Raw genomic sequence first — 12,122 nt, forward strand, 5'->3', positions numbered from 1 at the left:
CAATTCGACAGAATCAAATTATAAAGGGCATCCAGTCCAAAAATATAATTCATAAAATAAGCCTTTATGCCGATATTTTACTATTCCTCCAAAACTCACAAACATCATTTTCTGAAACAATCTCACTAATTAATAAATTCTCATCACTATCTGACTACTCTATTAATTGGTCTAAGAGCACAGTCCTACCAATTAACTGTAAGTTTTGAAATCCATCCAACATTAATTTACAATCAGGTAACATTAGATACTTAGGCATAAATATTCCCCCCAGGCTCTCAGAACTGATAAAATGTAATACACTAACCTTCTTAAGACAATAGAAGATGATCTCACTCGCTGGAAGTCACTCCCCATTTCACTTTTGGGGAGAGTTGCTACGATAAAAATGATGGTTCTACCCAAAAGCAACTACCTGTTCTCCATGATTCCTATGAAACCTCCCTCCACCTGGTTCAAATCACTAGAATCATACACTTCCCAATTTCTCTGGAAGAATAAACCACCCCGGATTAGTTTAAAAACATTACAAAAACCTAAAGATCAGGGAGGCTTAGACTTGCCTAACTTTCAACATTATTTCTTAGCCAATAGGCTGCAATATATCTTAAAATGGCTTAAACCGAGTCCATTAGATGAACCATGGATAGACTTAGAACAAACGTTCTGTGACATTGTGGAAATCTCTAATCTTCCATTCTTCAGCTTCAGTGTAAAAAAGTTAAAGTGCTTCAAAAGCGATTAGCACCTCTCTGACAGCTTGGTGGGAATTTCTTAAAAAAAACAGTTCATCAATAATCCCATGTAAACTCACACCTATCTGGAACAACCCTGACATTCTTTTAAACAAAAATATGATCAACTTTAAACAATGGATTAATAAAGGAATTAATTATTTAGAGCATATTATCCATAACAGAAGACTTTTATCTTTTGACACTATCATCACAATATGGAATTAATAGTAGCAGATTTCTAGAATATCAGCAACTCTAATCCATTATACTTACGAAATTCCCCCTTCATCAAATAGACTTGGAACTTCCTCCCACAGTAGCAGAATTTGTGGAACTTTGTAGCCCAAAGTTACTTTAAAAAGAATATACAGGTCGATGTCAAAAATAGATGATTGAAATTCCTTGCCAACTTCCAAATGGGAGGCAGACCTATCTATCAGTCTCAGTCAACCTTCTTGGCTGCAAATATGTCTAAATGCTTTTAATATGACAGACAGTTCAAATCTACAACTCATCCAATACAAAATCCTTCATAGAACACATTACACAGGACAAAGAATGTTCAAGATGGGTCTAAATCACTCAGAGATCTGCACACAGTGCACATGTAACGCAGTAGATAATTATTTACATGCTCTATGGCTCTGTCCACCTGTTCAAAATGTCTGGAATAAGGTTTGTGGGGAATTATCAACATGGCTCAGATGCAGCATTCCTGCATGCCCCAAGCTTTGCTTACTGGGAGACCTTAGTGACATCAACATGGACCCCAACAACACACACACTATCCTTGTGGCCCGATGTAAAGCAAAAAAAAAAAACTGTCCTATTAAACTGGAAGTCCAAAAGAAGTCTAAGTATTAATCACTACAAAAATCTCCTGTTGGAACACATCAGTCTCCAGATCACATCTGCTTCCATCAAAAATGAATCGGCCAATGCGCTCTCTCCCTGGACCCTGCTAATTAATCACATCACTTAGTAGGACTGGGGGCTGGGACCTTGGCGGCCCTGGGGGGTGGATTGGGAGTGCTTGGGGTCCTTGGGGTGGGGCAGCTCTCAGGCCGGGGGTCTGGGCTTTGGGCGCTGCTCGCCTGGCCGGCTTGGAGCTCTGGTGGCCCAGAGCCTGGGGTCACTTGGGGGCGGGCCGGGGGGCGGCCAGGAGTTCGGGGCGGTCGGGGGCTGGCCTGGGCTGGGTGGCCGGGTTGCTGTTGTGTGGGCTGCGTGGGGGGCTGGGGCCCCCGGGTTTCGGGGCCACCTCCCTCCGGGATGGGGGGGCCTGGCCTGTACCTGGGGGGCCTTGGTCGCCTGGGGCATGCCCTCGGGGTCGCGCTGCTATGGTGCCTGGTGGGTTCCCTGGGGATTGTGATGTGTCCGCAGAGGGATGGGGTTTGGTGCGGGTTGGTAGAGGGAGGGGGTGGGGGGGGCGTAGGAGGGGGCGCAGGAGGGGGGGTGGCAGCTGAGGAGGGGGAGGCGTGGGAGGGAGGGGGATGGTTGGGAATGGGTGGGGTAGGAATAGGGTCCATGGCGGAGGGGATCCTCCCTCTGGCTCTGTCTCCTCCCGTCAGCGCCAGTCTTGGCGTTGCTGGTGGCACCGGGCCCCGGACCTGGATTGATGTCTGGGTGGGAACCGGGGATTCTCCGGCCCCTGGAGTGCTGGCGCTGGGCCGCCGGGGATGGGGGGACGACCGGGGTGCTGCCTCCTGCTCCACTTGGTGGGCTGGGACTTGCCCTTCTGCCCTGGGGCTGTCCCGGTGAGGTGGGGGCACCTACTGCAGCCAGCTAAGGAGTTGGTCGCCCAGGGGAGGAGTCCTTCTCCCCTGGTTGTGCCCCTCCCCATGCCCCCCTCCTCTTCCGCCACCCGACATCATACATACAGCATATAGGGCACAGTGGGGCGGGTGAAGTCGGTGGTCCCGGGAACCCTAAGGGGCATTTTCCGATGGACCCCGGCGACCACCTGCCCCACTAAATTTTAATTGCAACATAGACACCAATATACATTTAGGGTTTGGAGGGGACAGGCGCCTTGGCCATGTGGGGGGGGACAGGAGCTACAGCGGTGGCCCTTGCCCATCCCCTCCCATTGGGGTCTTTCTCCCCTCGATTTTACTCACAACCTAGACACTAATACATTTACACAAGCAGCACACACACACACACACACACACACACACACACACACACACACACAGACACTCACATAAACAAGGAGGGGGGGTCTGGCTGTCTGGCAGCAGCTGGTCCCACCCCCCTCACAGCCACCCCTTTTTTCACTTGCACTAAACCACGACCCACCCATGCACACACCACAGAGGCGGGTGGGTGGGGGGGGGGGGGGTTCTTCCTATGTCCCATCTTCATGGGGAGCACTCGGGGTACAGAGGGCGGGCCTGGTGCTGGCCTGGGGGTTGGGGACGAGGCGCTGCGGGGGGCCCTCTGTCCTGGGCGATGCCTGGGCCGCATGGGGGGGCCGGCAGGGTCTCTGGTTGGCTGCATAAAAGTGTGTGTGTGTGTGTAGGTGTGTGAATGTGGGGAGTTCAGGTCTGGGGCCTGCAGTCCTCCGGCTCCGGTTGTCGCGGGGGGGGGGGGGGGATTGGGAGGGAGAGGGAGGATTGAATGGGAGGAGGTGTGTGGGAGGGAGGGAGGGGGGTGTTGGAGACAGTAGGGCTTGGGAGGGGGAGGGATGGGGAGGGTGCTGGAGAGGGGGGATAGGAAGCAGCGGGAGGGTTGTGGGGAGGGGTTGTTGGGGGGAGGGTCTATGGACGTGTCCTTGTCCTTGGGGATCCTGCCCCTGGTATCGTGGTGGCGCCGGCCCGCGATGGTTTTGCTCTGGGTGGGCGGGGCCCGCTGGGTCTTGGCCGGGGCTCTGCCGGGGGGAGCAGGTGGTCCTGGGGCCTGTGGGCTGCTGGCTCTCTGTGCGGCCCGCGCTTCAGCACCCGGCGCCCCCCGGGCCGGCGTGCCGTCGCCCTGTGCTACCCGGTGCCCCTGCCTCGTGGCGCCGGGTGGCGCCTGCCTGGAGGCTTCCACTGCTCTGGGCTCGGGGGACGGAGGCTCTCTCTGCTTTGCCTGCCCGGGCTCTGTGCGCGGTGGGCTTGCCGGGCCCTGGGGGCCTTGGCTTCCTCCCCTACACCTCGGGTCGTGGTCGTGCTCCCCTACAAGCACTCAGCTGATCTTTGATTGCATGATCACAGGTTGAACACTCACGTGCACGCCCACATGCGCTCATCTTCCCATCTGCTTCCTACTAAATGTTGCTGATGACTCTCTGTAGGTATGTTTAATAACGGTTGGTATTGTAATTGTTATTTTATTCATTCATTTACTTTTTTTACTTTTATTTTTCATTTTTTGTCTGTTTTTGAATATTGTCACTATCCTACTTATGTCTTGTTGTATTTTGTCAGTACTTGATATTGTTTTGCAGACACTGTAACTTTAGCAGCTTAGACACGCCTTTCTTTTCTCTCTCTCTTTTTCCTCCTTTCATTTCCTCTTTTTTTTCCTCTTTCCCTGCCAGGTCCAGCTCGGCCATATCAAGACTGACGATGATTGCAAAATGATAAAAGGAAAATAAATAAATAAATAAAATAAAATAATTATCATAATAAAAATATTCAGATTATCAAGGGCAGCTATTTACATGAGATGTCTCCCTTGACAGAGCAAATCTGTCTGGCAAAAATATGGCACGCAGATTGCTGTTCTGTATGCTGAGATGCTGGACAGGACAGGTTAAAAAAAAAAAAAAAAAAAAAAAGAGAAACAGATTTAAGAATTACAGACTAGTCTCCCTGCTATCAGTTTTCTAAAATCACTCAAAAAGTAAATATCTTTTTAGAGAAATATAAATTACTTATTGGAAAACAGTATGGATTTAGATCACAAAGATCCCTGAGTTTAGTACTTTTTGATTTGGTAGAAAACATAGCTGCAACTGAAAGGAAAGAATATACAGTAGGAGTGTTTATTTATATAAGCAAAGCATTTGGGGCTGTTATCCATGAATTGTTGTTATCAAAATTATATAAATATGGTGTCAGGGGTACAACATACATGTGGCTTCAAAGTTATATTACAAACCATCAACTGTATGTATATTTTAACAGGCTAAATTCAGATATAAGAAAAGTCTCGAGGGGTTCCTCAAGGGTCTGTTTTAGGGCCTTTGCTCTTTATTTTGTTAATGACATATGTGAATCATCAAAAGTGTTAAATTTTTTACTGTTTGCTGATGACATCAGTATATTAAATTCTGCAAGTGATCTGTCTGAAATAATAGAATAGGAGAAGAATTGATAAATGTGAGAAATTGGTTTAACAAAAACAAACTATTGTTATACTGGGACAAGACTAATTACATGGTGTTTGGTAATCTGAGGAATAATGCTAATGTGAAAGTGACTATTGATGGAATTTGTATAAAAAAAAAAAAAGAGTTAATGAAGTCAAATTCCTGGGCATTGTTTTGGACGAATAATTAAGTTGGAAAGCTCATGATGAGTATGTAAAACAAAGTTAGTAAAAGTATTGGTATTTTATTTAAAGTAAAAATCTGTTTGCAGCTTATTGCATATGTTGTGCTGCTCTATGATTCTCCCATACTTCAGTTATTGTGCAGAGGTGTAGGGTAAAACAGACTGTACTACCACTAAACCCTAACCCTGTTGCAAAAAAGAAAAAAAAGCGGGTTTTTGTTGATAACCCATGAGGATTATCAGCAAAAAGGGGTATAAAGAGCACACAAGTTATTTGTTTTTGAGAACCGGACAACTTCAAGAATCTGGTTGATTTGAAATTTGCACTTGTCATGTGGAAAGCTAAACAGAGAATTTTACCTGATGCTGTCCAAAAACTTTTCACTTTCAGTTCCCAGAAATTTTCTCACAGACAGATATGATTTTTGGACTTTATTTGCTCGAACCTCACAGAAGCAGAAGTGTGTGTCTCTTTATGGAGCTCAGTTATGGAACTCCTTAAAGAGCGACAATGTTGCACAAGTGTTTTCATATTAAAAAAAAATGTACAAGGATGGAATTATGAGACTATATACACAATTATAAGTTTATTAAATCCATCTACAGATACACAAGTGTTTTTTTTTTGTTTGTTTTTTTGCTGAAGTAGTGTGGGGTGAGGGTTAATCTAATTCAATTCTGTCAACTCAATTATTCAAAAGGTGCTTCATGGGGCACATTATACAAGATTTAATCTTCTATCTGTGCCCATTTTTTATGTATAACAATTTAATGTTAAACTGAACATGAAATGAACAAATAAATTTAAAAATAGTATCAATGAAACTACAGCTGTGATGATATAGGACCGTAAACATACCTGGTATAGTCCATGATGGTGTTGAGGCGGTGAGCAATTGTGAGGATCGTGCAGTCTTCAAACTCAGTACGAATAGTGGACTGGATGAGCTGATCTGTCCTTAGATCCACAGCTGCAGTAGCCTCATCCAGAACCAGGATCCTTGTCTTCCGTAACAGAGCTCTGGCCAAGCAAAGCAGCTGCCGCTGTCCTAGACTGCAAAAATCACCTCCTTAATTGAAATATCTTTCCTCTAGCCCCACATATACAACTTTTTCACCCCCACACAAAAATATGTCAAACAGAACAAGGGTATTTCTGCTCTTAGGGTCCCTGGTCATGGGCTGTTGAACCTGATGGCTAGATTTCTTAATTTTCTTTTGTGATGGACACGATCTTATGCTTTGGTTTATGGAATATTTTACATAGTTCAGTTTGTGTTTAGATACTGTAAATTTATTTTGCCAGGATAGTGGGTACCCACTGGAACACTTGGATGAACCTGTTCCAGGTGTAATGATCTACCTGAGGTTTTCTCCTCCTTCACTGCACTGATAGTTCAATTTTTGGGGAAGTGCCGATACAAAGCTGCTGAGGTGAGCCAGTTCCAGAGCTTTCCACAAATCTTCATCTGAACATGTTTCGAAGGGGTCCAAATTCATCCTGAGAGAACCTGAGAATAGAACTGGGTCCTATGAGAGACACAGGTTAGAGGGATAATTTCAAATTACATGTCTCAGTTATTAGTATGAACTTTTTTATATATATTTACTTTTTTCTACCTTGAAACAAAAAAGGAAGCATGAATAAATTAAATGGTCAAAAACTAATATAAGTGTTGTAAGAGAGGGGCTAATAGGATCCTGAGAGCTGACAATGTCAGAGTACTGAGAGAGGTTTATTGGTTCTCCACTGATCCCTGTGAATTCTCCAGTGGGACTTCAGAGACTGGCAGACTTGTGAGCAGCAGGAGGTAGGCAGGCAAGCAGGGGAGCAAGCGAGCGGGCAGGCAGGAAAAACTGGCAGACTGGCAGGTAGCGTCAACTGACTGGCAGGCTTTCTCTGGCAGGAGGAAGACAAGACAGGTTATAAATTGAAGGTGTGCACAAAGCAACGCACGCAGAGGCCAAGAGCTGTTTACTGCAGGGCAATCAACAATCTGGCGCTGGATAGCAGGCAGAGCTGGTCTTAAATAGGTCGTTGTAGATTGCTGGAATGTGGATCAGGTGTGCTTCCAGTTCTCAGCTGACCACGCCCACCAGGGAACAGGAATCACCACAGTACCCCCCCCTCAACAGGAGCCACCAGGCGACCGGAACTTCTTGGGATGGGCCCGACGGAAATCCCTAACCAGGGAAGGATCCAGGATGAAAGAGCGGAGGACCCAGGCCCGCTCCTCAGGGCCATAACCCTCCCAGTCAACCAAAAACTGGAAGCCCCGGCCGCGACGGCACACATCCAGAAGCCGTCAGACTGTGTAAGCCGGGCAACCAGCCACAAGCCGGGTGGGAGGAGGGGGCCCGGAAGGAGGGAACAGAGGACTGGAAGACACAGGATTCAACTGGGAGACATGGGAGGGATGAATCCGCATAGAGATTAGAAAGGTTAGAGGGAGCTGCAAGCGAACCACCGTGAGATTGATGACTCGTTGGATTTCAAAAGGTCCCAGGTAGCGGGGAGACAATTTCTTGGCGTCAGTTCTCAAGGAAATGTTCTTTGAAGACAACCAGACCTTCTGACCAGGAGCGTATCTGGTTCCAGCTGTGCGACGGCGATCGGCCTGGCGTCGACTCCGTTCCCCAGCCCGAAGCAGAGCTGCCCGAGCCGTCCTCCAGGCCTGACGACAACGTCGGATGTGGTGCTGAACTGATGGAACAGCAACTTCAACCTCTTGGACAGGGAACAGGGGTGGCTGGTACCCAAGAGAGCATTCAAAAGGAGATAAACCAGAAGCAGAGGATGTGAGGGAGTTGTGTGAGTGCTCAATCCAGTCCAGATGGTCGCTCCATGATGAAGGGTTGGATTCGGCCACACAACGAAGGACGGTCTCCAGGTCCTGGTTTGCTCTCTCAGCTTGACCGTTAGTCTGGGGGTGGAAACCGGAGGACAAACTGACTCTGGCACCAATGGAGAGACAAAAGGCTTTCCACATCTGTGAGGTGAACTGGGGTCCTCTGTCAGAGACTATGCCAGTGGGCAATCCATGGAGTCGGAAGACATGGTGCACCAGCAGTCTCCTTGGCCGAGGGAAGAGCGATGAAATGCGCAGCCTTGGAAAAACGGTCCACAATAGTCAGGATGGTGTCTTTACCGTTGGAGACAGGTAGGCCGGTAACGAAATCCACTGCAATGTGTGACCAGGGTCTGCTAGGGACAGGCAGAGGACGTAAAAGTCCAGCCAGGGGTCGATGCAATGCCTTACTCCTAGCACAAGTAGTACAGGCAGCCACGAACTCCTGCACATCCTTCTCCATGGTTGGCCACCAAAACCTGCGTCTTATAAGGGAGAGAGTGCGAGAGGAACCAGGATGACAAGCCAAACGCGAGGAGTGACCCCACTGGAGGACCAGGGATCGGGCGCTGTCGGGAACTAACAGTCGATCCTGGGGACCAGTACCCGGGTCAGGCTGGTGTTGCTGATCTGCAATGACTCTGTTTTTGACCTCCTATGAGACCACAGCCACAATGCAGGAAGCTGGCAGGATGGTTTCCACCACGGAGGTAGTGGCTTCAGGGGAAAACTGACGGGAAAGTGAGTCGGGTTTCTGGTTCTTGGAGCCTGGTCTGTACGACAGTGTGAAATGGAACCGGTTGAAGAATAGAGACAAATGGGCTTGGCGGGGATTCAGTTGTTTAGCCGACTGCAAATACTCCAGGTTCCTGTGATCCGTCCAAATAAGGAATGGAACTCTGGAACCCTCCAGCCAGTGCCACCAGTGCTCTAGAGCCAGTGTGATGGCAAGGAGTTTTCGGTCCCCAACATGATAATTGCGTTCCGCGGGGGAAAGACGCCAACAAAAGTAGGCACAGGGGTGTAGTTTCTGGGTCTCAGGTGATCTCTGGGACAACACGGCTCCTACCCCGGTGTCCGAGGCATCCACTTCCACCACGAATTGGTGGTTCAGGTCCGGATGGAGAAGAACTGGAGCTGAGGTGAACAGTTCTTTAAGCTTTTTGAAAGCTTGGGCCGCCGCATGTCAGAGTACTGAGAGAGGTTTATTGGTTCTACACTGATCCCTGTGAATTCTCCAGCAGGACTTCAGAGACTGGCAGGTGAGCAGCAGGAGGTAGGCAGGCAAGCAGGGGAGCAAGCGAGTGAGTGGGCGGGCGGGCAGGCAGGCAAGCAAAACTGGCAGACTGGCAGGTAGCGTCAACTGACTGGCAGGCCTTCTCTGGCAGGAGGAAGACAAGATAGGTTATAAATCGAAGGTGTGCACAAAGCAACGCACGCAGAGGCCAAGAGCTGTTTACTGCAGGGCAATCAACAATCTGGTGCTGGATAGCAGGCAGAGCTGGTCTTAAATAGGTTGTTGTAGATTGCTGGAATCTGGATCAGGTGTGCTTCCAGTTCTCAGCTGACCACGCCCACCAGGGAACAGGAATCACCATAATAAGTTCCAACAGATGTTTCCTTCAAATTGTTGTGTGATACAGTAATTAGTGTTAGTAAGAATGAGTCACCCACTCAGTTTGTACCCACTTGTTTGTATATTAATGTTTGTAAATGAATATGGTTGGCTTTATTTTCCAGCAGTTCAATAGGCCAGTGTGAAGTAAATGTAATCCTGTTATTTGATTTCTTACTGTTTCCACTTACAACTTAATCTAAGATCTAAAAGGCTAAAACTTCTCACAACAAACATTTAAATTCATACCATTTTAGATTTCCCTCATCTTGCAGAATTCACTGAATAATTGAGATGGACCTTCTGAGGTACATGTGCTGACCTGAGGGATTATGGTGATTCTGGATCTGAGATCATGGAGGCCAATCTGGGCAATATTGATCCCGTCAATTATGATTTGTCCTTTTGCTGCTTCTAGTATCCTAAAAATTCCCAAAGCAAGAGAAGATTTTCCTGCTCCAGTCCGTCCTACGATCCCAACCTGGAGATGAAGAAATTAAACATTGCAATGATCAGCTCTGGGATCTCCACAGACACTAAAATAAACAGTGAAATCTGATGAGGAGAAAACAAGTAGAAGGCAAAGGGAAAAGTGAGACTAAATAAGAGAAGTGGTTAGGGTTAAGGACAATGTAACCAGAGTGGAAAAATTACCTGTCATGGTGCTGGTCAGTCACTGCTGGCCCAGCTGTTTTTCTATCAGCCAATCATTGACGTTGCTATGGGAAACATGGCGCGGTCACATGGGTTAGTGCAGCCAATTGTGCGCGTATAAGAACTGCCGGTAGTTTGTTTTGCGAAAGAAGCGGTGGGGAGGCATCTCTGAGATGAGACGAGCGACAGGTCAGTTTTCACATTATTACTCTGGTTTTCTCTGAAAGCAACCATTGTCATGTTGTCTGTACGCTTGGTACCTCTTAGGAGCCCGCTACTGTGCCGAAAGGGTGCACGATTGTTACTTTCGCAACTTGGTGAGTAGATTGTTGATTGTAGTTCCAAAATGTTCCAAAATGTTTTTAATGATAACAACGCAACGTGCCTTTGTCAGTCATTGTAAATGTACTTTATATGTCCTGCACTTGATGTTAACATTTGATGGTGTACATTTATTTTGAAGAAATTATTCAATCAGAATGTGATTATGGTAGTGCTGCTAAATGACAATGTGTGTTTATATGTGGATTTACTCAGTGTTGAGATATTGAACAACATAAATTAAATGTTGATAGTTAGTAGTAGCATCAATTGTATGCACACTTCTTAGTGAGCTTATGGGAACTGTGGCCTTGTTCTTCTGGTCTGGTTCCAGGATGGTGAGCAAATCGAGCAGGTACAGCGTTTTTGGCGAGACCTGAAGAACTGAAACTCGGAGCATAAAATTCCTCCTGCCAGGCTGGTAGGGGCTCACTGTTGCTTGTTTTTTTCTTCCCTGTTGGTTATTCATGAACTGTGGACTGTGGGTTACTGGAACCATCTGTTATTCTGATGCTATGTGTTTTCCTTTATGAGTGCTCAATTGTGTATATGTATTTATGCGTATATACATTTTTTTTTCTCAACTGTGTACATAATACACCACCATTCAAAACCAGACCTCAGACTCATCTCCTTGAGCAATCCATAGATCTTCTGGTTGACTAGCCTGTAAAAATGCATAGTTTTACGAGCACCAGTACATGCTGGATTAGCATGACAGGTGCTACAATAAGGTAGAGATGTAGTACAGCTACTGCCAGTATTTATAAATTTGCTGTATTTTTGTTTCCTCTCCCTCTCTTTTATGGCTTATGTTTTCACTTTTGTATTGTTGCTATTTTTTCCCCTTTTTATTTTGTTTTCTTATGTGTTGTTATAGTTGTTTGCTTTTCTCTCATCTTTTCTTCTCCTTCAGCTAGCTGCTTTTTCACTATTATGCCATAAACAAAATATGTAAGGCACACAGACATCCACTTGACATAACACACACACAACATACCTACAATACAGAGCATGTTTATTTGCATCAACACTAGCCCCAAAATGTATGAGCATGCATGGAGACATTTAACGCGCAAACCCAGGTCCCACACACAGTTGACCGGTGCACAAGCAGTGGGTTGCACACATAAACATGCTATAGTAATATACACATAGCCCTCATGTTTGTTGGTTTATGAACACACTGTTTGTCACTTGCATTGTGTATGGAGCTGGTAGAAGAGAAATGAGGTTAAACATTTTTAATCAGCTGCATGAAATGAAGGCAGACATTGTTCTCTTACAGGAGACTCATTTATGTAATTCAACAATGAATATTGTAAGAAAAATAAGAAAAGACTGAGCCAGAAGTCGAAGCTCTTTATCAGTCGAGCTACGTTCCTACCCTCACCTATGGTCATGAGCTGTGGGTCGTGACCGAAAGAACGAGATCTCGTATACAGGCGGCTGAAATGAGCTTCCTCCG

At 46.5% G+C, this 12,122-nt stretch overlaps 1 protein-coding gene across 1 annotated transcript in view; it reads right to left on the reverse strand.

Moving 5' to 3' along the window:
* Window positions 1-12,122, reverse strand: part of LOC306768564 (multidrug resistance-associated protein 1-like) — a gene marked incomplete at both ends in the record, with an annotated part of 243,670 nt that overhangs the window by 5,764 nt on the left and 225,784 nt on the right. The window contains 3 exons of the mRNA XM_079256972.1: window positions 6,075-6,269; window positions 6,579-6,745; window positions 10,002-10,160. Coding sequence (XP_079113098.1) covers window positions 6,075-6,269; window positions 6,579-6,745; window positions 10,002-10,160 — 521 coding nt within the window. The remainder of the gene's footprint in view (window positions 1-6,074; window positions 6,270-6,578; window positions 6,746-10,001; window positions 10,161-12,122) is intronic.

Source organism: Telmatherina bonti (assembly GCF_933228915.1).
Source record: "Telmatherina bonti genome assembly, chromosome: 17".
Classification (NCBI taxonomy): domain Eukaryota; kingdom Metazoa; phylum Chordata; class Actinopteri; order Atheriniformes; family Telmatherinidae; genus Telmatherina; species Telmatherina bonti.